Source organism: Callorhinus ursinus, unplaced genomic scaffold (assembly GCF_003265705.2).
Source record: "Callorhinus ursinus isolate GAN/ISIS: 27379988/994484 unplaced genomic scaffold, GSC_fseal_2.0 scaffold37, whole genome shotgun sequence".
NCBI lineage: Eukaryota > Metazoa > Chordata > Mammalia > Carnivora > Otariidae > Callorhinus > Callorhinus ursinus.
In genome coordinates, this window is record NW_027397099.1 from 5,637,017 (window position 1) to 5,661,593 (window position 24,577).

The 24,577-nt window shown below is 50.4% G+C and overlaps 2 protein-coding genes across 10 annotated transcripts in view; one reads left to right on the plus strand and one right to left on the minus strand.

The window, feature by feature from the left end:
- SMPD3 (sphingomyelin phosphodiesterase 3) overlaps positions 1-584 on the plus strand; it is a 79,318-nt gene extending 78,734 nt beyond the window's left edge. For all 4 annotated transcript variants that reach the window (XM_025888823.2, XM_073880084.1, XM_073880085.1 and 1 more), the window contains exons 8-9: positions 5-167; positions 399-584. In XM_025888823.2, coding sequence (XP_025744608.1) covers positions 5-167; positions 399-500 — 265 coding nt within the window. In that variant the 3' untranslated portion in view covers positions 501-584. The remainder of the gene's footprint in view (positions 1-4; positions 168-398) is intronic.
- A 3,656-nt stretch (positions 585-4,240) lies between these two features.
- The window catches only part of PRMT7 (protein arginine methyltransferase 7), a 44,755-nt gene continuing 24,418 nt past the window's right edge, over positions 4,241-24,577 (minus strand). For 3 of the 6 annotated variants that reach the window (XM_025888817.2, XM_025888818.2, XM_073880080.1), the window contains exons 6-18: positions 23,741-23,853; positions 20,329-20,570; positions 19,925-20,105; positions 14,803-14,930; positions 14,237-14,372; positions 12,953-13,036; positions 12,358-12,405; positions 11,623-11,712; positions 7,603-7,764; positions 6,410-6,484; positions 5,474-5,634; positions 4,673-4,769; positions 4,241-4,465 (exon numbers count right to left, since the gene is read on the minus strand). In XM_025888817.2, coding sequence (XP_025744602.1) covers positions 4,289-4,465; positions 4,673-4,769; positions 5,474-5,634; positions 6,410-6,484; positions 7,603-7,764; positions 11,623-11,712; positions 12,358-12,405; positions 12,953-13,036; positions 14,237-14,372; positions 14,803-14,930; positions 19,925-20,105; positions 20,329-20,570; positions 23,741-23,853 — 1,694 coding nt within the window. In that variant the 3' untranslated portion in view covers positions 4,241-4,288. Of the gene's footprint in view, positions 4,466-4,662; positions 4,770-5,473; positions 5,635-6,409; positions 6,485-7,602; positions 7,765-11,622; positions 11,713-12,357; positions 12,406-12,952; positions 13,037-14,236; positions 14,373-14,802; positions 14,931-19,924; positions 20,106-20,328; positions 20,571-23,740; positions 23,854-24,577 lie in introns of all 6 variants that reach the window. The other 3 variants (XM_025888819.2, XM_073880081.1, XM_073880082.1) reach the window with 3 other exon arrangements.

Sequence of the window (24,577 nt, forward strand, 5' to 3'; positions counted from 1 at the left end):
GCAGGGTCTTGGAGAGCGAGGAAGGCCGCAGGGAGTACCTGGCCTTCCCCACCAGCAAGAGCCCCGGGGTGGGCCAGAAGGGACGCAAGGACCTGCTCAAGGGCAACGGCAGGCGCATCGACTACATGCTATATGCGGAGGAGGGGCTGTGCCCGGACTGGAAGGCCGTGAGTCTGGGGTGGGCCGGGCAGCCAGGCTATGCCTGTAGATAGGGGACCCTTGCCCTGCACCCCTCAACAGCATGGAGCTCACCTCTGAAAACGAGATCGGTCAGTCCCAGAGACCCTGGGGCCCATGTGATGCTCCCACCGCCCCATCCCGCGGCCCCACCCCTGCTCCCCAGGCCCCTCCTTTGCAGGATACCCTCTGGATCTAATAGGGATGCTTCTCCCCAACAGGAGGTGGAAGAATTCAGTTTTATCACCCAGCTGTCTGGCCTGACTGACCACCTTCCAGTGGCCATGCGGCTGATGGTGTCTTCAGGAGAGGAAGAGGCATAGACCAGCCACGTCATTCCGAGCAGTGGGGCCTCTGCCAGCCCTTTGAGCCGCAGCACCTCTCTGGCCATGTCCTCTCCAGCGAGTGCCCCTGGTGCTGGGGGAGGAGGGCAGGGACCCGGGGGGAGCCTCGGTCAGTCCCGGGTGAGCTGGAACCAGCGCCGTCCTGCACCTCTGGGCACTCACCGTGGACGGAGGAGTCAGGCCGGCCTTGGGAGCCGCAGCTGCCCAACAGTGCCATTCTTTCGAAACGTGATTTTCTACAAATCTACAGCACAACCTAGTTTGTAACCCGGGGGTTAGTATGAGAACCGGGTTTCGTACTCTTTGTATCTCTTCTCAAGCTTCGTCCAGGGTTCATTATTTTTGTCTGCTGCCATGTTGTGTCGCATGCCTGCACCCTCGCATGCACGCTGCCCGCATGTCACGTGCCACGCCGTAGCCACACAGACCCCTCGCTCGGGCCTCACCCAAGGCCAAACTCCAAACACGATCAGAACCAGCCAAAGAAGCATTTCTGGGCACAGGGCCACAAGTTCCCGCCTCCAGCCCAGACGGCTAGCAAGCAGGGACCGTGAGGGCTATGTCCAGTTACCAGCAAGGCCGGGCTCTTCCCAGAGTCTTGCATTCAAGGGCGATTACATTTTAAAAAGAAAAACAGAAAAAGTTAAGAAAACCACCCTTCACTTTAGAGGGTCTGCAAACCATGAGGGAGAACACTGCTTGGGGTCCCCTCTCCTAGCCAAACAGGGCCCCAGAGGCTCCCCCAAGAGACTTCAAAGTGGGCAGAGGGAATCTGAGGAGAGGGCCAGGGGGACTTCAGGTTTTCCAAATGATAGATTTATAGCTTTTCTGTCAAAACCAACGCATCCTCTTCTTTCTACCTGATCCCATTTCCCTTCTGGACACCTCTCTGGTGTGGGACCAAGCTTTCCCTGGCAGAGCTCAGGAACTGTCTGCCTGCCTCTGGGTGAGGCTGCAGCTCTGTCATCCCAGGCCCAACCTGAAAGGCAACCCAGGGGCCCTGGATGAAGGGGCAGGAAGCCAAGGTGCAGACCGGCCTGTCCCCTCACCCTCACCAGTGTGGAGGCTGGGGGTAAAGGCCGGGGGCCACTGCTTGCCTGGGGCAGCGAGTGGTACTGGTTGGCATCCAGGCCTGTAGATACCCACTCTGCCACCATGTGACCAGGACCAGCCCTGGGTACTGGGCAGGAATTGGCAGAGCCCGCAGGTGAGGTCCGCAGCTCCCCTCTCCATGGCAGCACTGCCTCTGCCTACCTGCCTTTTTTAAACACACCTGGGGATGCTCCCCACAGTCACGCAAGGGAGGCTGGTGTCTGTTTCCCAGTACAAGGACCCTCCAACTCGGAGGACTGTTCTTGACAACCCCCACTGTCACCCCTCCTCGAAGCGCCCTGACCTTGTGCCCACCTGGCTCAGAGCCAGCTCTGCCCAGCGAGGCTGGGGAGTGCACCAGGACCCTTTGAATACTAGAAGCCTCCTGGTGCCGGCGCGCTGATGCTGTGCCTTGTCACCCACCTGAGCTGCAAGAGGGATCAAGACGGGGGCCAAGCAGCCAGCCAGAGGCTCTTCAGAACCATACACACGGGGGCACTGGTTTGTTCAGGGCAGTGTCTGGGCTGAGGGCTTTGCTGCCAGGAGCATTCCCTGACCAAGCCCCCAGCCCCACCCTGAGACCAGAGCCAGGAGGGGCTGCTCAACCCTGAGCACACAGTCCCACCTGGACTCTCTGCTGTGCCTCTCCTCTGAGGGCCTGGCCTCCAGGGCCCTGGCTAGGCTCCGTGGGGTCAGAGGGCCCCCCACTCCCAGGAGCAGCCAGGAATCTCTGCTCACATAGGCAGGGCCCAACTGAACACGCTCGATGCCTGGATGGCAGGACTGAGCCAAGGCCTTCAGGCTTCGAGTCAGCCGTGTCCAGGAGAACAGGAGAGACAGAGGCCAGGGTTCCTGAAGCAGAGAAACGCTGGCCCAGCCTCCATCCCTCCGAGGAGCCACCTCCTTCCCAGGGCAGCTCTCCGGGAGCCGCGGCACAGGGGGCACACGCTTCTCTCCCTACTCACAGGGCGGCCTTAGGCAAGTCATACCTCCCTGTGCCTCGGTCATTTCCTGTCCTAACAAGGTCGCCTCTGCCCAGCCTGGCCCTGGCATCTGGAGCCGGGCCAGCCTGCATCCCACCTCCCCTCGCCCTTCCCTCTGGCGCAGCCTCAGCACTGAGGCCACGACTGCCCAACCACACGTTTCATCAAGGCTGTGGACTCCTAGGACCATGCACAAGCCAGACTTTTCCATTTTGATTTTTTATAAAAGAGAAAACACTATCAGGATCTCAGATTCTGTGGCATCTAGGCCTAGGAGGGGTGGACACAGGGGTCATCCAAATCCCCACCCAAGGCCCCACGCCTGCCCCAGGCCCAGCCTCCTCCACAGAAGCCAGGAGGCAGGGGTCAGCTTCGGAAGGAAACGGTCATTTCCATTTGTCCAAACCACCTTGAGTTTTAAAGTATGAATATTAACCTTGATGCTTTTTAACTATTGTATTAACTTGCTGAGATTTAGAAATACTGTTTTAAAGGAAAAAAAACCAATTTTTTAATTTCTGTATTTTTTTCTGTATTGTATCCTCATGGGACATTAGGGGTTTTATATGGTAAGCACACCTAAGGTTTTGGTAAAAATATTATCAAATATATATCCAGACGATTCTTCCCTAGGAGAAAAACAATCTTTACACCTGATAAAAATATTTTGAAAAGAGAGGTGTTTTTTCCCTTTACTGGTGCTGAACGGAAGGATGGATAATAAGAAAATAAAACTGTGAGGCTCAAGGCTGGTGTTCTCTTATTTGAGTGGCAAGCTGGGGCCAGGCTGTGGGGGGCCGGCCTTTCCTGCCTTCCCCCCAGCAGCAGGGGAACAGAATAAATCTGCCCTGAACCGCCAGAAAACCAGGCCACCTGGGTTCCTACTATCTCCTTGTTCCCTCTGCAAGTGGGAATAAAGAACGAAAGGCACCTTGAGTGAGGAGAAGCCAGGCTGGGACCACCTCAGGACTCCCTGGCCTTCCCCAGCAAAGCAAGCGCCAGGCTGGAGTGGCTACAGCGTACCCATCTGCCCCAGGCCTCCAAGGTGGCGGGAGGTCCTTCTGCTAGAATGGGGGCACACAGGAAAAGGCTTTACCTCCTGGCTCCTCCTCCTGATGGCTGCTTTCCTGGGTCTGCATCTCAGGAAATGCTTCAAGACCACCTCTTCCCTATCCTCTGAGCAGCAGCCTGCTGTCCAGGTGTCAAGTCTCAGTCACGGGCTGATGCTGCATACGGAGGCCAGACACTTACGGATATGCCTGGATAATGTCACCCAACACATGAGAAGGACGGCCCTGCCAGGGTCTTTCAGGCCCAGGACCTAGCCACAAGTCAGCATCCCAACCTAGATCTAGAAGCCCCTCCCAGCTGAGAGCACACAACCTGCCTGGCCCAGCCCGCTCCCAGCACAGCACAGGGACCCTGCCATGTGAGAGCTTTCTGAGCACTTCGGAACCACGGCGGGGGCGGGGGGGAGGGGGGAGCTCCCTGGCCCCTCCTCGGTTTCAAATTCAGTCAGCAGCTCAGCCTGCCCATCACACCCGAATCGAGGAACTGGCGGGCACAAAAATGTAAAAAGGGAAGAGGGCTCCTCGGAGCCCAGAGGCCTAACTGGGCCCTGAAAAGAGCGGGACCTTCATGCCATTCAGAGCCCAGAGCCCTCGGGCCACTTTATTTCGCAACAAGTGAGGGTCAGCACCCGTCCTTCCGGGTGTCTGACAGCGTGAAATCCATGGTGACGTCCCCAGTGCGGGGGTGGAACTCCACGGTGTAGCTGACGGTCCGAGGGCCGCCCTGCGGAGCTCTGCAGTCCGGGCTGGTGAAGAAGTACACAGCCTGCTTGCAGTGCGGGTTCCAGCAACAGTCCTCCTGTAGAAGCAACAAGAAGGCAGTGACGGCAGAGCCCCCTCCTGGTCAGCCTCCAGCCCAGGCAACTCACAATGAGAAGCTGCCGCTCAGGGCCAGGTGACCTGGGGCCACGGAGGAGTTTGGACCTGGCTGCCTATGCCAGGGGTACCCAGAGCAGTGCCAGCTCTCAGGGCGGGCCTGCTCTGGGACTCACGTACACAGCACTACCTTGTCCTCTGCAGACTCCAGGAGGCCGGTGCTGATGGTGCTGTCAGGGGTCAGGTGGTATTCCATCCACAGGACGGCCCCATGGCTCCTCCCAGGCCTGGGGGTGGGGGGATGTTGGGCCAAATAGAAACAGCCACGCAAGAGACAGGCAGGCATAGCCACAGCTTCCCTCTGCCTTCCAGAAACCTCTAATCTCTCCTTCCTACTCAATCAGGAGGCTGCTAATACCACCTGGCTAAAGGCCACTTGGTAAAACACTAAGCAAAAAGAACCACAACCCAAAGCCCCACTTGTTCCCTGCAGCCTGGCCAAGCAGTTAGAGGAACCACGGGGCCGGGGTGTTTCCTCGGGGAAGCAGCAGCTCCTCCCTCTGAAGGGAGCTGGAGCTGGACGGCCCCACTGTGCCTCACAATGAGCAGCCCTTACCAATTCCTAACCTGCTTTAATTCCCAGCAGAGTTCAGGAAAAATGGCCCAGTGAGTAACCATAGCAACCAAAAATTACGTTTCTGTACAGCTCTGATTGTCATGATGCTGAGCTCAAGGGGAGCTGCAGATGTAGGGGGATGTGCAAAGCCCACTCTGAATCTCCCTCTCCACCAGCACACAGCCAGGGGCTATGGGGACCTGCTAGAGACTCAGGGCCACTTCGGACCAGGAAGGGCAAGGCCCAGACAAGAAGGCCATTCACCCCACGTGAGAGCAGCCGAAGTAAGTGCTTAGCCACCTGGGCAGTAACTAGACAGAAAGCAGGCCCCACCCTCTCTTCCCCCACTTGCTGCACCCTGGAACCTGTTCTTACCTCCTCAGCTCAATGGAGCCCTCAGCACGGACCGGGTGCAGGGGGACCGGGTGCCGAAAATCAAAGGTCATGATCTGCTGGGGCTCAGACAAGCGGCGACATGGGTATTCCCACAGTGGGTGGGGCTCAGCCTCCTTGCTCTCCCTGAAGTCCAGGGCACGCTGAGAAGGTGAAGGGGAGGTGGGGGTGTACAGAAACAGAGACAGAGCCAACAGCCTAAAGATAAGGGACTCAGGTCCAGTCTCCAAGGTCTAGGCCCGTGGTCCTTCACCTCCTTGGCCCAGGTCCCTGAGAATAACTGCCGCAGTCACCTGGCGCAGTGGGTCCTCACAGAAAGACCACGGGCACCTGGATCAGACCAGCTGCCTTCTCCATTCCCCGCTGCTGTGCACAAGTGTCTCCTCAGTGAGTCACTTCACCTAAGCCTCATTATCTCCTTTTTAAGATGGGATGACACTCCTGGTCATGAGCTACTCTGAGGACCAAATGTCTACAGTGGCAAAAAAACAAACAAACATCTGGCACTTGGACACTCGCCCATTTAGTGACCCTTCCTGAGCACTACAGCTGCCAGGTCACGGCGACATGAGGCTCCCAGTCTAGAAGGAGACAGGAGTCACAGTGCCTGCGGACACTAGCCTCCAGCTGAGAATGGGGCTGGGTAGGAAAGCTGCCCCACAGGTGATCTCTGGGCTGCTGCCTGAAGGTCACACACGAGTTGGCGGAAAGGACAGTGTATAAAGCCAAGCAGTGAGGGGGCACGGGGTGCAGCCCAAGGCACAGGGGTGATGGGTGGGGTAAGAAATGGGGCCAAACTCAAGATCTACATGTTCACTTGCACTGTGTAAAGGAAGGCCAAGTGGGAAGGGCAGGACGCTGTGGCCACGCGGAGTGGGTGAGTGAGATCCTGCAGGGAGGAACTGTGGCCCCACCCACCTTAATCATGTCATCCATGATGTGCACATCAAAGCCTTCGCAGTCACCACAGGGACTCCGGATCCGCCACAGGTCCTGTGAGGAAGGCACAGCCCTTGTCGACACCCAGCTGGGGATGGACATCACAGGTTCTGTATAGCAGCATGCCGGCACCCACACCCACCCACAGACACAGAAGCGTGGTCACAAGAGCAAGAAGGGTCAGTGAAGTTGGGCTGGGGGTGCCCCAGCCCCAAACCTGAGGCACACCTTGCTATTCCCGCACACTTGGAAGAGACCCCAAGGTCGAAGGGGCTCAGAGATTTCAAGGATCCAGGATGGTCATTCAAATCTGCCAGGTCTCACAGGACCCCAAGTCCTCACCTACAGGGGGACAATCTGCCAGAGCCACTGGGATGGGTTTTCTTGAGGAAGAAATCTGTAAACTAGCTCCTGAGGCTCTGCACCTATGAACAGAGCACGAGGACAATGGGAGGGAGGGGACCACAAGTGCACCCAGGCCAACCAATTTTGTGTCCCATTTCCAGGATACATGCCTGGGAATGAGCATCATTCCCACATTCCCTCCTAGGCCATGAAAGCCAGAACCCCCGTGGAAATCTCACGAGGCAAATAAGCAACATGGAAGAAATGCCCAGAAAATAAGCGACAGAGCCACTGAGCTGCCAATGGATGAAGCTGCTCTAATCAAAGAAATATCAAAGGAGGTTCACTCTACTTCTCAGGTTGAAAGCATTTCAAAATCCTTTTAAAAAGAAATGTCTTTCCCAAAACGACTTTGTGACTGGTTCTGCTTTGATGAGAAAATCAAAATGAAGCTTTTCAATTTTTTCTTGCATAAAGAACCTGACTTTCCATCTCAAAATGCTTTTAACAACTGGAGCGTCAGCTCTTCTTAAGAGCAGAGCAAACCATGCAGCATGTCTTCTGAAACTCTTCATTTATGTTTTTTAATTATTCTGATAAGGGATAACTCTAAAATGACAACACACAGCCACTTCCATTTCGTATGCCAAATTACTGCATTTGTACAAAGGCAAGCCTTTTCCATTCAACCCTGCAGTGTGCTGATATAGAAAAGGACAGACTCCCACCATGAGGACTCACACTGCTCCACCTGCACCCAAGGTCTCTGCAAGAAAACAAGGCCCCTCCCCTCCCAGCCCTTCTGCAACAACTTGTGGGTGGCCTACCCTGAACTCCACGACCACGGCGTGCAGTGAGGCAGCCTGGGGCATCACCACAGCACCGGGCCCCAGCTGCTGGTCCACAGCGGTCCGCACGTACCAGAAGTACAGGTTGTGCCATGGCAGTAGGCTGGTGGTGAAGAACGGCTCCCCCAGCAGGAGAGAGACCTGGCAATCAGAGCAGGAAGCAGGACCAAGGCATCAGAATGATCCAGCTAAAGAGTGAAGGCACATTACAAGTTTCATGGGAAACACGCAAACAAAAAGGCATTCACTCACTCACTCAGGCAACCAATGAGCATGCCAGGTCTGCCCCTGCCCTGAAGGACACAAAGATGAGCAGACACGAGCCCCGCCCTCAGGAGCGCAGAGAGGTGAAGAGGGGATCCTTGTACAGCGCGGTAAGCTTTGCCAGTCAGAGGCGAGGAAGGGACATGTGGAGGGAGCCCAGACGGAACAGCATCAGGAAAGCTTCCTGAATGGCATCCTGTAGGTAGATCCCCACTCCTAGCTTATCATGACAAACTGTTACCAGTGCTCCTCCAACAGGCTGCCTCACTAGGTTCTGAGCACCAGAGAAGCAGGGAGGTTGGCAGCACAGTATCCCCCCACCCTGCAAAGTACTGGCGTCGAGCCGATGATCAGTGAATGTTTGCCAAGTAAATGAACAAACACATGAATAGGAGTCAGAAAAGCAAAGGACCGGGGTTTCGAACAGAGGGATGCAGGGGCAAAAGCATGGGTGTGAGAGCAAGGCCCTTCGGGAGCTTGTTACACAAGCAAACAGGGTAGAATTGGTAAAGGGTGAGGCCAGAGAAGTGAGGCCAGAGGAGCCAAGTAGCCCAAAGGCAGCTGATGGCAGGCCAAGGGGACTGGACCCTATCCTGGAGGTAAGAGGGGATCTCTAAATGATTTCATCAGGAGTTCAAATGGAAGGAATGTGTGTTAGAAAGAGCCCTCTGACAACCAAGAAGCATGTGGAGACCCCACCCACAGGGAGCATGGGCACAGGAGACGACTTGGCTGAGTATTGCAACGGACCAAGCAAGGAGTGGGGAGCGTACAGAAGGAAGGAATGGGAGATGCGGCAGATGCTGAAGAGACAGGGCACCCAGGGCTGGGCCCAAGCAGAGGGGCATCAAGGGAGGGGCCGGTGTAAGATGATACCTGGTGTCCAGCTGAGGTAAGGAAGATGCAGAAGGAAACACTAAAGACAGAAAAGAGTTGGTCCTGCAACATTGGAACAAGGCAAGAAAGCCTGGTCTCACCCCTTCCAGTCACCACTCTAGTGACCTGGAGGCTAGCCAGTGTGCCATTATCAGTGGCTTATAGAACAGGAGGATTTTTTTTTTTTAAGATTTTATTTATTTATTTGACAGAGAGAGACACAACGAGAGGGAACACAAGTAGGGGGAGTGGGAGAGGGAGAAGCAGGCTTCCTGCGGAGCAGGGAGCCCGATGCAGGGCTCGATCCCAGGACCCTGGGATCATGACCTGAGCCAAAGGCAGACGCTTAATGACTGAGCCACCCAGGCGCCCCAGAACCGGAGCATTTTTTTAATCCTCATCTATGAGAAGGACAAAAAAAGTGCAACTTGTACTGAGTGTTCAGACAGCGACATTCATAGCAGCCAAAAAGTAGAAACAACCCAAGTGTCCAGCAACTGCTGAACAGATAAACAAAATGTGGTCTATCCACGCAATGGAATATTCTTCAGCAATAAAAAGAAATGTAGTACTGATTTATGCTACAACATGGATGAACCCTGAAAGAAGCCAGTCACAAACAGACTACACATTTCATATGATTCCATTTATGTGACTGTCCAGAATCAACAAATCCCTGGACAAAAAGTAGATTGGAGGTTGGCTAGGGTTTGGGAGGATTGGGAGCAAGTGGGAAGTGACTGCTAACGGGCACAAGGTTTCTTTTTAGGTGATAAAAATGTTCTAAAACCGACTGTAGTGATGATTTTACAACCTTATGAATATACTAAATCACTGAATTTCACACTTTGAGTAAATTGTATGGTATGTGAATTATATCTCGAAAATACTTTCTCAAAAAAAAAAAGGCATGGGGAAAAACGGGCAAAAGAAAAACTATGTCACCAAACTAGACATGCAACAGCTACTGAGCACGTGGAAAGGTGCTCAACATCATTAGTCATTAGGCAAATACAAATCAAAATTATGAGACATTACCTGCTAAAATGACCATAATAAAAATGACAGACAGTACCAACTGTTGATAAAAATACAGAGGGCGCCTGGGTGGCTCAGATGGTTAAGCGTCTGCCTTCGGCTCAGGTCATGATCCCAGGGTACTGGGATCGAGTCGTGCATCGGGCTCCCTGCTCCTTGGGAGCCTGCTTCTCCCTCTGCCTCTCTCTCTCTCTGTCTCTCATGAATAAATAAATAAAATCTTTAAAAAAATAAAAATAAAAATAAAAATACAGAAAAATTGGAACTTTCATACATGTTACTAGAGGGGATGTAAAATGGTATAGCTGCTTTGGACAACAGTGTAGCAGTATCTTAAAAAGTTAAACAAAATACCACACAACCCAGCAATTCCAAGCCTATGCATCTAAGAGAATTAAAAACATGTATCTTCACAAAGACATATATATATATATATCAATGCTCACAGCAGCAATGGGAGCACCTAGCTGGCTCAGTCAGAGGGCATGGGACTCTTGACCTCGGAGTCGTGATTTTGAGCCCCATGTCGGGCACAGAGATTACTTGAATAAAAAAATCTAGCTGCATCAGTTCCCTCCTAAAACTAAAAATAAAAGAAAGAGAAAGAAATGTTCACAGCAGCATTATTTTAAAGGCCAAAAATAGTTTTTGAAACAATCCAAATATCCACCAACAGGTGAATGGAGAAACAAAATGCGGCATGGCATAATATTCAGCATTAAAAAGGAATAAAATGCTGACACATTCTACAACATGGATGAACCTCAAAGGTGTGACCAGCGAAAGAAGCCCAACACTAAAGACCACATATTGTTTTATTCCACTTATATGAAATGCCCAGAAAAAACAAATGTATAGACAGAAACCAGATCCGTGCTTGCCTGGGGTTAGGGGCTACGTGATGGAAATGCTCTAAAACTAGAATGTGCTATAGCTATACAACTCTACAAATTTACTAAAAATCACTGAATTGCACACTTGAAATGGGTTACTTTTATGGTATGTCAACTCTCAGTAAAGCTGTTTAAAAACAAAAAAAGGTGGCAAAGAAAGATGATCGATTCCAGCTTGAAGGGCCTGTGGGATATGTAAGGAAAGCTATCCAGATGGTACCTGGACATGATCATCCAGAGAGAAGACACAAAGGGAGAGGGCAGGGGGAGGGGCAGAGGCAGAAAGAGAACCTTAAGTGGACTCTCCATGAGGGCGGGACTCGACCCCATGACCCGGAGATCATGACGTGAGCCGAAACCAAGAGTCAGAAGCTCAACCTACTGAGCCACCCAGGCGCCCCTAAAAAAAGCAGTCTCTTAAGGACCTAAAAAGAAACATGTTAAGAAGGCCTCTGGGTCATGAGGGTCCAGGAGCTGGTGAGAGGAAATGTGCGGGAAGACTGTGTTTAGTGTCTCAGGTCACTAAGGGGTGGGAGTAGTTTCAGAGGCAAACGGGGCAGGGTGGGGGTGGTCAGAAGACCAACTGTGGGAGACAGAAGATCAGAATATCAACCACAGTGGTGGCAGGAAGCAGAAAGGCGAACCAAAATACGGGAGCAAAGGGAGCTGGAGTGCTGTAAAGGGGTAAGGCAGAGAGGACACAATACGCTGCTATTCATCCCAACAGAGCCACCCTCCCTCGGACGCAGCAGAGATCAGCTAGAGTTGAGAGCAGCGCACAAATCTGCATACCAGGCATCTCCGCCTTGCCTGGCCTTGTGGCTGAGACAGGTGTGGGAGCCACCATGCAGCCGAGAGAAGAGAAGGGGGCGCTCAGGCCAGCGCAGTGCTGGGCTGTCCGTGCAGGGACAGAGCCCTCGCCACTCACCTTTTTACCCTTCAAGTCTGCAGACGTTACCAATTCAGGCCGTTTCTCTATTATATTAATTTTATCTTCCAAGTGGTTAGCCTTGAAAATCTTAACGAGAAAAAAAAAATGAAAGTATTGTTTTTGTCCAGGGGAAAAAAACATCTCAAAGTTGCCTTGTCTGTTTGCAGTTTTCTGGCCAAATAGTTCTGGAGGACCACTTTTATCTGCTTTGTGAAAATTCTCTCCTCCAGGGGCATCCTGTGCACCAAAGATGAGATCACTAGCAAAATGTTGTAAGAGCAAAAGAAATTTCTCTTGCAGGCATATGAGCAGGACTCAGCAATAGGCTTGTAGTTCTGGGAGTTTCTTTCAGAGAGGAAGAAATCAAAACCAATCACTGGCCAGGGGGAAAAATACCATCACAGAACCAATCAGTCAGGCCAGCTTGTGAGCAGTGACTCCCTGGACACTGGGTCGCAGAAACAAATCATCAATTCAGTTGTATTACTGCAAACATTTTAGTTTTGTTAGTTTTATGTGAAGTGAGGAGAAAAGCCATAAAAAGAAAGGAGAGTCTGAATGTTTGCTGCTATCCAGGGACAGCCCGAGAAGATTTCTGAGCCAGCTCTCAAGATGGAGGGGGTTCTCACTAGCTCCCGTAGTGCCAACATGGCATCAAAGCGAACAATCCTAGATGCAGGAAAGCAGGCCCCACCCGGTCCCCCTGTCAGTTCCATAACAATTACCACTTACTTTTCTCATCAGTCTGTGTGAAGCTGCTGAGTTCTCTACTGTAAATACCTAAAAAGAATACCATGCCCTTAGTTGTGGGAGATTCACTTGACAGAGAAAGAAATTAGAGATTAAACACCAACATGATCATTCCAAGGCAGAAGGTACCACCAAACCAAGTCTACCTGTGCTCATTACCCAGGGGGACAGCACCCCCTTTCTTCTTTTTCCAAAGACTTTGAGAGACAGAGCAGGGGCAGAGAAACCGACTCCGTGCTGAGCATGGAGGCCACAGAGGGCTTGATCCCCTGACCCTGAGATCATGACCTGAGTTAAAGGCAGACACTTAACTGACTGAGCCACCCAGGCGTCCTTGCACTCCCTTTCTGCACTGACCCTAGCAAGATGCAGATGCAGACACCCGAGCTGCAGCTCTATGGGAAAAGCTACAGCCTGACTCCTGCCTGCACACGGAGGCGAGCAACCCCAAAGCCCCACATCCTTGGCAGCTGTGCTTGCAAAGAGCCCGAGTCACAGAACTGTGTACCCAGACCACGCAACATTCGAACTCAAGAGCCGCCTTTAGGAAGCTAGGAGAAAGGCACATGTCCAGTACCTGCTCTGCCCCAAGGTGATGGGCCAGCAAGGAGAGCAGACTGCCGTCACTGACACACAGGCACACGCTGGCCGGCTTCAGCACCTGCAGGAGAAGAACCACCTCAACACAGGTTTTCTTATAGTAGGTCAAGAAATTCTTGTTGGCACACTCACAGAAATGCTTCCCTTCTCCTGACCCCACCAACTCACTCTGTGATCCTTCAATCCGATTCTACACCCTCAACACCCAGCTGGATCTTCTTGCGTCCCCACAGTCATGCTTGCCTTCCAGGCATTACGCAGTCCCTGCCTTCCAATGTACCCACCTCACCAACCTCTCCCCACCCAGACCTGTCAGGAAAGACCCCTCAAGCTGTCCTAAAAGGCCCAGCTGAAGACCTGCCCCACTTGCTGGAGGTCACCTCCCAGTCTACAACTAGCCTCTTCCCTCTCTGGTCACAGCACAGACAGCTGTGAGCCTGTCAAGTGTCTCGCCAAAGGCAGGGATTACTTTACAGGTCCCAGATCCCTTTGAGAGAAACATAAGACAGCTGGGATCTTCCCTCCTGCAAAAATGCATGCATTTGCATATCTGCACACATATTTCTGCATATAACTCCAAGAGGTCCAAGAGACACCCCTCCAAACCCTATGTGTGGTCCTGGCCTGAAAGACCCCTGCTAAAGGCAGCAGGGAGCAAAGGTTTTTAGGCAGGACAGTTATATAACCAGATTCATATTTTAGAAAATTTTATTTTATTTTTAAAGATTTTATTTATTTATTTGAGAGAGAGAGAACGAGAGATAGAGAGCACGAGAGGGAAGAGGGTCAGAGGGAGAAGCAGGCTCCCTGCTGAGCAGGGAGCCCGATGTGGGACTTGATCCCGGGACTCCAGGATCATGACCTGAGCCAAATGCAGTCGCTTAACCAACTGAGCCACCCAGGTGCCCTATTTTTAGAAAATTTTAGAAAGGAGGCAGATGAAAGAAAGGATGGGGTGGCTGAATCCACTGGTATCATCCACAGGAACTGCTAGTGACCACAAAGGCGACATGTTTAGAGGGACAAAGGCAGGGGCCGAGGTGAGGCTCCCAAGAAGAGGCTCTCACAGGACAGCAGAAAACTGAAAGCAGAAAGTCCAGTAACATGCTCCCTGGCTCACCACCTGAGGGCCCACCCAGAAGCCACCTGAAGACCAGGAAGCACAGAAATCAAAACCAACGAACTATAAGCAAGCAATGAGCTGGGGCCCACGGGACTAACTCCTTCTTGCCTATAACCACCCAAGGGACTGGACACTGACCGTCCTCAGGGCCTGGACGTATTGGTCAGTTCTGTCCTGATCATTGATCTCTCCAAACCGAGGCCGGTTCCAGAGCAGGTGAGCTTGGCAGTCGCACACGGGGCGTGCTGGGTAGACTCTCCCGTTTTTTTCAGGGCTAGGCCAGGAAATGAACAGATGGACACATATGATGAGCATGACCTGCTAGGCACTGGCAGGCATAAAGGCATGGCACAGGGATCTGCCCAGTAGAACTGAGATGGGCCATGGTGGGCACATCCTCTAGAGGGCATGGGTCTAGGAGCTGGCTTACAAATGGGCATTAGAGGTTAGAGGGCCCCCCAATTCAAGACTTCTCATCTAGGGCTCTTCCAAATGGGGGCCCCGCAACCAGGACAGCCTCTTCTAGTACAGGACAATGGGCGCTAACACATCCAGTCACAAAACTTTTACTCTTATTTCATTCTGTTCAGACACAAACCTGCCCACTCGTGCCTCTACAGGGTCTATGAGGCGAACTTACATAAGTGCACAGTGTCACCGGCCCAGGGCACAGCCCTCCCCCCCCAACAAGACTTGGGACATACCTGGTCTTCTGGAGGCTGTACCATACACAATAGTCATCGTGGTGGGCGACCAGGCAGAGGCTTGAACCTTGGACAACGGGCTCTTCTTGTGGCAGGAAGTACACACACTGCATCCAGTGGTCCCGCCACTGAAACAGGGAACAGAGAATCAGGCGTCCCCAAGCTGCAAAAAGAGCAACGCTTCTAATCTAGGAGTCAAAATCCACGCCCAAAACCCACTTGCAGGGAGACCATGCTGTGGACTACAGATGCCTACTCTTGCCAAAAAAATAAAGAAGAAAATTCTCAAGTCAGAGAGGCCAATGGCTGGAAAGTTTGCTGGAACGCTACTGGCTTTAGAAGGATACAGTGCAGCCCAGGGTAGCAGTCTTCAAGAGGAGTTCAGGACCAGGGACTCTGTCCCATGTACGCGCGTGTGTCCACGTGCATGCCTCCACCTCACGTGTGTGTGCGCACGTACAGGCAAGGAAGAAGGGAAGCAGAGAGGGAAGATAGGGGAGAGAGTAAACAAACAGAGCAAATGCTAACCGTTGGGAAATTTAAGTAAAGGGCATATCAGTGTTTATTTTCATTTTTTCTGTGGGTTTAGAATTTTTCCAAAATAAAAAGTTGGGAAAATAGTACAGAAAGGTCTTGTTCTGTTTATTCTTTTGAATTACAGTTTTTAGGGGCGCCTGGGTGGCTCAATCGGTTAAGCCTCCAACTCTTGATCTCAGGACCATGAGTTCAAGCCCTTTGTTGGGCTCCATGCCTAGTGCAGTGCACTTATTAAAAAAAATAAAATAAAAATAATATAAAATCATTTTTAAAGACCTGAAATACTCTAAATTGTGAAACAGTTTACAATGATCCAGAGTCAACTTTTAATAAGCTCTGTTCATCTTTTTTGACACTACAAATCCCACATACAGGATTCTTTGCTAAGAAAAACCAAAGGAAAAAAAGCTATATTCACATGAACACCTTTATTACAGATTTAGACTAAGCAAAACCTGGCCCCGACCCAAATGTCCAGCAGCTCAGAAATGGATCTACAAGTCCTTATACAGAATATACAGAATATCAATCAGCAGACGCTAAAGATGGTAACTGAAGACGAGTGCAGCATGAAAATACAGACATCAGCACCGACAATCTCATGTATGTGGAAAGAGATCAAAAGAAGGAAGTTCTTTGCAGTGATAGGACCCTGAGTGACTTTGGATTCATTTTCGTTTTACACAAGGTTTATTACTCTTACAATCTTTAAGCCTCTTTTTATTTTTTTAAGCCTCTTTTTAAAAAAGAAGGAACTGTCCTAAAAAGTGGATACCTGGTGCAATTCTGACGAGACGAGTGTGTGCTCATTCTCTGTCATCAGCAGGAACTAAGAAAAACTTGGTCCCTAGGAAACTCCCAGGGCACCGCTGGGTGCGGATGCAAACAGAGCTGACACCAGCTCCACTTCACAGGAACGCATTCTGCCCTACCTAGATTTTAATTTTAACCGAAAGGCAGGTGAACGACATTCCCAGGTTATCTAAAATGTCTATCTGAACATAAAAGTCAGAAAATGACAGTGTAACTAGACACATTATAGCACAAGTAAACGCTAACAAGGAGGAAAAAAATCGATTCTCTAAAACCTGTTGTTCATTCCTTACTGGGCAAATTGACCCAAAGACAAGAGAAGCCTTCCCCAGTAAGGCTCTCTGACCATCACGTCCTCACAAGCCAGCCTCCCAGGTCCGAACGCTAAAGGGATGCTGACTGAAGCCACTGGCCGAGGTGAGAGAGACTGAATATATTTCAGACCAAGAGCAGTTTAGTGAAGTCATGAGGGAGATCCATTAGCAGCTCTTCAAATTTCTAACAGTCCATAAGTCACTGCCGATAAAGGAAAGACAAACCCATCAGGAGACAAGCACCCACCACTGCTGCCTAGACAGGAGGCCCAGCTCCGATAACTGGGTCAGGCCTCAGTCTCAGTTTAGGCATTATGTGGTTACCCAGCACATCTTGTATGAGGATTGAAGGGAAAAAAAAAAAAAACATACTAGTGATGAGGGAGCAGAAGGCTAGCTGAAGACAAAGCATAAGCTGACCCTGCAACCTCTCCCCACCCCCTACTTCTGGATGGGACATGTGACAGTCTTCCAGGAATCTCCCTAATATATTAATGTTAACACTTTGCTAGAGGGGAAAAAAACCTTAACTTGACAATGGCAAGCCTCCAGTATCTTGTAGGTGGGGGCCTCTTTAGCATATGGAAGTTCTTCTGAAACCTCCCTTTTCCTTAACTTCCCCCAACTCCCAAGTATATAATCACCACTCCTCAAGATCCCAGGGCAGGAGCTCTTTATACCCACGGGTCCTGTCTCCGTGCTTTAATAAAACCACCATTTTGCACCAAAGACGTTTCAAGAACTCTTTCTTGGTCTTCAGCTCCGGACCTCACCCTACTAAACCTCACCTATATTCCAAAACATCAGTAGCACTGTGAAGATATGCAAATGAAAGTATTCGCATTTTATATTCTTATGCTAATTTTGTACCCCCACCCTCCCGGAGAGGAAGCAACCGGCCCTAGTGTCCTTCTCAATTCTGCGGGCGAATTCTGACCAGCCCCTCCAGCCCCCAAACACTCAGCCTGCGGAAGACCCCCTGAAGACCAGGCTGTGCAGAGTTCATTTGCACTGCTTGGAGGCACACCCGCCCAAGGCCAAGCAACTGGAGGGGAGAGGGGCGAGGGGGGACCTCACAGGCCCGGGGATTGGGGGTCGGGAGTTACCAACTGCAATCCTGCAGCAGTCATGACCCTTTGGCCTAAGCAGTAACTCAGGGGGCAGGGGAGCCGCTCAGGCCATCCCCCGATGTCACCCTGCGTACACCTAGAACAAGCAGGCCAGCAATCAAGAAAATCCAGTGCCCAGCAAGTGGTAACAGGACAACAGAATACAGAGAGAATGGTACCCAGGGCCTCCCAGGTAGAGAAGGGATGGTTTTTTTTTTGGAAATGTTGGTGAAGTTGGTGGGGTCTGGAGCCAATGGCCAAGACGTCTTCCGTGCAAAATGGTGGTTTATTAAAGCACGGCGACAGGACCCCCCGGCAGAAAGAGCTGTTGCACCGGGGCTGTGAGGCGTGGCTGATTATATACCTGGGAGTTGGGGGCAGTAAGGAAAAGGGAGGTTTCAAAAGGATTTTCGTATGCTAAAGAGGACCTCCAAGATACTGGAGGCCTTGCCATTGTCAAGTTAAGGTTGTTGTTCCCTCTAGTAAAGCATTAACACTAAGATAGCTGTGAGTTTCCTGCTGGAATTTAGGTTATTGATAAGAATGCTTTTTTCTTGTAAATCACGAAGACATTTTGTAAACTGAGGGAGACTCTTGTCTTTGATCTCTGTTAACCATTTGTTTTTCCTCCCCTTAGCTTTAGGGCAGCAAGAGTGCCTGAGGAATGTCACACAGAGCCCACCTGGGGGTGGGAGTGGGGGCTGCAGGGTGTCAGCTTGTGCTTTGTCCCGAGTTTGCCTTCTGCTCCCTCATCGGAAGGAAGGTTTGCATTCTCAGCCCTGAAGCACCTTTCCACTTTTCCCCCCTTTGAGTGTGTGTATAGAGGGTAGACAACACATGCACTCTTTTCAGGAGAGAAAATTCAAAAGATATAAAAGGGTCATGGAGTGGAAAGTTAAGTTTCTTTTCCACCCCTAACCTCCAGCCCCCTTCCCAGAAACAATCATTTTTACCAATTTCTGTAAATTCTTCCAAAGATATTCTTACACACACCCACCACACACGTAAACTCAAACACATATATTCTCATCTTTAATAATATGAATGTTGGCATGCCACATTGTTCTGCACCTCTATTTTTGTATCACTTAATGATCATCCTGGAGATCGTTCTCCATCAGTGCTAAGGGACCTGCCTCACCCTCTGAATGGATATTAGGACAACAGACTTAGCCAGTCCCCTACTGGAGGCTTCTAGATTGCTCGTCTTTTTTATCAGATCAGGACTGTAGTGAGTATCCTGGCACACGTCGTGATACACATATGCAACTTTACCCAGAGCCTCAATGTCTAGAGGTGGAGTCTCTTCCCATGGTCACAGACTGGGTGTCCCCACAATCCACGGACGCTCTCACATTCACCGGCCTGCTTTTCCCCACAGCTCCACCCAGAGCACATCACCATACTCTCTGAACTTTATCACTAACAGGTGGAAAATAATGTCTCACTAAAGTTTACATCTGCACTACTCTTATAAGTGAGGCTGAACAGCTTTTTGCATGTTAAAACCCTGCATTTCCTTTTTTGTAGTTCACATCCTCCACCCACTTTCTATTAAGCTAGAAAAGATTTTGAGGCCATGGAAAATGAGGCTGTAGACAGACTGCAGTCCTCCATTCCAAGCTGAGCTGAGGCCCCTGGGATTACATGGGGGCAAGGGGTGGGGGCTCTGAGTGTGGCTGTGCTAGGACTTGGGGGAGCGAGCACACCAAAGCTTCCCTGTGGCCTCATGTCTGCTGGTGCCGCACGTGAACTTGGCCTAGACGTCTGTTTTCTATTTAATGATAGGTAGCCTTTTGTTTTTGTTTTTTTGTAACTCTTCTCTAACGGGCACCTGGATGACTCAGTCAGTTGAGCAGCAGACTCTTGGTTTCAGCTCAGGTAATGCTTTCAGGGCCATAGGGATTGCCTGTGTCAGGCTCCACACTCAGCGGGAAGCCTGCTTCTCCCTCTCCTTCTGCCTGCCGCTCCCCCTACTTGTGCTCTCTCTCTCTGTGTCATGTAAATAAATAAAATCTTAAAAAAAAAAAAATCCTGGGCGCCTGGGTGGCTCAGATGGTTAAGCGTCTGCCTTCGGCTCAGGTCATGATCCCAGGGTCCTGGGATCGAGTCCCGCATCGGGCTCCCTGCTCCTTGGGAGCCTGCTTCTCCCTCTGCCTCTCTCTCTCTCTCTCTGTCTCTCATGAATAAATAAATAAAATCTTTACAAAAAAAAAAAAAAAAATCCTGACCTAGTCCTTCTGTTTCAAAATTCCTGTGAGTCTAAGGTTCAACATGCTACTTTCCCACAATGAAAAGTGGACAAGTTTCCTGATTTACATGAAAACATGCTCAACTCCTGCCTCTTACCTGGAGGTCCTCTGGGTCTGAGTGTGCCCAGAAGGGGGCCATGGTGCACTTGATCTTCCCCTCAGGGTCCATTTCAATGTCCCACCAGGAGAGAACCACCTGAGCTCGGCCAGATGCCAGAGGTTCAAACTGCCGGCTGTGGCAGGCTGCTGAGCTACTGACTTGCTTGCTAAAGTCCACACTGTGAAAGAATACGCAGGAACTTAAGCATATTTTAAGCTCACATACTCCATTTTTAAGCTTTTACGGTGACATCACCAGCAATGAGACTTGTTTGCAATGGACTCCCGCCTTCAGAAGCAGGTGACATCAGCTAGATTTCCTTCTCACTCATAAAGAACTTTTAAGACCCCAATTCCACCAAATATCTCAAAGCACCGTTGGCTGGGGCGGTTCCTTGGTACCTGAACATAGGCATCACATCACTGAGGGCAGTGAAGTCAGTGGGCGACACCTGGTTCAGCTGAATGTCATAGACAGAGGGAGCACCAGGGCACCTCTCCAGTTCCAAGGGGGGGACGATGACCTGCTCTCCACAGCTGGTCTGAACGCGGACAGGAAAGAGCTTATTCCACGACCACATCCTCCGGGACTCCACCAGCTGTGCATAGACAGTTGCTCTGTGAGGTACCGCTTCACAGTTTTCCTAAGTTTATGTCACAAAAACAAAAGAGAGAAAAATAAACCGGTATATGTATTATAAAATAAACCCACAGTAATTCTCATTAATCAAAAGAGGCTTGTTCCTTAATGTCAGGTCAGTTGAGTAGCATCTACCGCCTTACCGCTATAGGATGGTGAACTGTTTTTGGCCTAATGTCCTTGGGGAAGAAAAAAAAAGGAACCAGATTTCAAAAAGAATACACATTATGCCTAGAACGATTTATGTCAGGTGAGTTTCCAACTACATGACACTCTTAAATGCTTCAAAAATAACCCTTAATTGTCATCATGCTGATGAACTCCCACACCCACTTTGAAGAAAGAGTCCAAGTCTGCTGCTAAGCAGCGATGATGGCACGGGGCTCCAAGCTTCTCTTCAGCACAGGTCTCACCCAGACACCAGAATCTCGTTATTGCATAGCCCAATGGACAAGTGTCCACCCTCAGATGACCTGGCCTCCTGGCCTCACCAGGCACTGCCCACCACTCCCCTCACTTGGTTTTGGCTGCAGTCCCTCATCCGGTTTCCCTCCTACCTCATTCTTTCACCGGACAGCCTGTACGCAACAGGCACCAGGAGCCCAGGCAGAACAGGACGCTCCCAGCTCGGACTGCAGGGCAACGACAGGCCCGGGGCTCCTCTGTCTCAGACTGCAGACCTCTTGGGTCAGATGATCCTCCGCTGTGGGGGCTGTTTTGTACATCATACGATGTTCACTAACCTCCCCGGCCTCTATCCACAAGATGCCAAGAGCGTCCCCCTCTCAGTTGTGACACCAAAAATGGCTGCAGGCATGGCTCTGGATGAGAAACACTGCTCTCCTCTGGCTGCCTCACAACGCTGTGCTTCCCCTACCCATCCTTCACAGAGACAACGCCCCAGAGACGTGGTCTGGCCCATCTCTCTCCCTACACACACTCTCCCCTGAGGGACATCCGTCAGTCAGTCCATCTTCATTTACCAAATACCGCATAGCCAAAAGGCTCTTTGGTCCTCTCTATTTGTTTGACCCTCAGATAGCTCAAACTCTGTCTAAACCAAACAAATCACCCTCACCTCTCCCTCTCCTTCCCAAGCCTGGTCCTCCTCCCATCTTCCCATTCAGTAGGGAACATCACCGTCCAATCCAGTCTCCCAAGCCCCAAACCCTGGCATTGCCTCAATGCCTCCACATCTAAGTAATTACCAAGTCCTTGCCCACCTTCCCCGTCCCCAAGGGTACCTGTCTAGGCCCATTTCTCTGGTCTCAGCTGAGGTCCACCTCAGCCCCAGAACCTGGATGACTCCAACACCTTCTAACCATTCTTCCTGCCCCTGATCTTGCACCCCAAATGCTCTCCACGTGCCTGCCTACATGAATCTGATGCCAATCCCCTGCTTTAAACCCTCCTGTGGCACCACACTGCCTTCTGGAGCACAGGGGCCCATCTCAGTCTAGTTCTGCCCAGCCCTCCAGCCTTAGCTCTAACCCCACCTCCCCCACTACCCATAATGCCAACAACTCACACCGCACCACCTCACCTTCCCACCTTTGTGCTTGCTGACTTCCTCTACTGAGAACGCCCCCGTATGGCAGACCAACACTTGATTACTATTCAAAGACTGACTCCGCTTGAGCTGCATCTTCCTTGATGCTCCCCACCATCCTCTACCACAGCGGGCAGGATCTCACCCCACTGACCACCATCTGAGTGTACCCTCCAACTGTACTGTGATAACCTGCTCACCTACCTGCCTGCCCAGGAGTGCACCTTCATATTCCTGTCAAAAAAGGGCCTGGCAAAATGAAGGCGCTCAATAAATTTACCTTCTCAGATCAATCACTGGGTCACTCACCACCACATGGACTATCTGTCAGATATTCCAGCATCCTGGTTGCATGACCTTCAGGAAGGCAGGAAAAGGGACTGGAAATGGAAGCCTCTGTGTAAAGCCGTAACTCTTTCAAGCTCAGACACAAGGTGGGCAGATGGGGACAATGATTAGAACAGACAACAGACACCTGGCTACACAGACCAGCTGAGAAAGGAAACCGCAGCCAGCTGCCTGCACATCTTCTTAATTATTAGATGAATTAGAGAAAGACCAATTGGACAACACTAATGTAATTTTAAATATCCTTGTGTTCTCTGTTTCAGGGATTCATCTAGTTGATGGTTTTAATGTGGAAAAATAGAAATAATTACTACCAAAGTTACTAAAAAAAATCTTATATTTTGGAGACAAGGAGATGTCTCACACAGTGTGATCACCATCACATGCTGACTGTGCGAGTAATGTGGCCTGTGGCCCCAAATGCCCTGGAAGAAGCCACATTCTTCATTCTGGCCAAACCAAACACCCCTCAACAGGGTCCCAGACTGGGACAGTTGCAGGTTCGCCTAGATGGTGCCCACAGGACAGGTGGCAGCAAAAGAAGCAGACACTCACACTCCCCAGCTGGCCATTGCCTCTGGGGACATTTATGTCCATAAAAAAGCAAGACAAACATCTCCACGATAACACTCAGCATGCCTCTCCCTTCCGGAAAAAACTGCCAAAGATTATCACTACACAAATTCTTTCGCCTAGAATGGTGAGAGGACTTGGCATTCAAGGCCTTCCACCCTCTCCCTGACATTCCACCATGAACTCACAAGCCCGCCTAGGGGGTGTTCCCACTGATGAACTGCACAGGTCCGCTACCTGGGACACCTCCCCCTCTCCTCAGGGCCTTTCCACATTCCACCTTCTCTACGTATGTCCTCATATCCTGATCCCGGCCCTCATCTGCCAGTCTGAAAACAAATGTTACTGGTGCTTCTGGTAAGCCTCTCCATTTGGCCATCCAGTCTGCCCCATCACTGACCAGTGTGGGTCTTAGAAACAGGAAGGAGGTCTTATATTTCTCCCAGCATGCTAGAACACCTTATACACAGGTGACATTTAAAGAATCTTTACTGAATTGAATTGAATTTGAAGACATCAACTCTAGCCTACGAAAACTGGGTAAGAGACCCAGAAGTCCTAATTAAGGAGAACCAATGTCTCCCAGGAATCAAGGGTATCCTAGGGGGTACAGGGAAGTACTGAGGGCTCAGGCTGTGCACCAATGAGACCTGTGCGAGCCAGGTGAGGTCACAGCAATGTACCCGAGGGAGGCCCCTGGTTACCTGCACAAGATGCCTGTGCGCGTGCTCATAGGAGGGCAGTGCTCCCTCTCCAATCAATTCTGTGTCAAACAGCTCTGTGATCAGGATATTGGCACGACATGGCATGTCACCATCTGAGAAACACAAGGAAACAGAAGCAAACAACTGATGAGAAAAAATATTTACAGCAAAAACGTGAAAGATAAAAGGTTAACAGATTACACTGAAAGCACATACGTACATTCAAGTATCTAGAAGTGTCATGAAACTTTCTAATGGCTCACCAAAAACCCATTTTGATATACATATACGCATCAAGACGCTAGCAATTGGTAAATTTTGGTTAAGAGAATGTAGGTGTTTGTTATACCACTCTTTCAATTTTTCTGTATGTTTAATATTGCAAGGGACTCACAGAACTGATAAGAAAACTATAAACACCCAAAAAGAAAACCAGGCAAAAATACAGACAATTCAAAACAGAAAAACGAATCAATCAAATATATGGAAAATATTTCATTCTTATTGGCAACTGGACAGATACAAATTAACAATTAAACTATTAACGTATTAGCAAAAATGATTTGAAAAGCAAAACTGAACGTCAGTCCTTCAAATATTTCTAGGCTTCATGGAGGGAGAGAAAACCAAAGCTAGAGAGGTTGCGTAATTCCAGTGATACTACGAGACCCAGGATTCAGCATCACCAGTTCCCTACACTAAACCCCCCTTAAATAAGTTAGTTTCTTGCTACCGAACGATCCCCCAAGTAATAGTTGTTTAGGATAGTAGGAGTAGGGGAGGTCCTTTGGCTGACTCTTATTTCCTTAACCTCTGTAATGTAATGTAATGTTACTT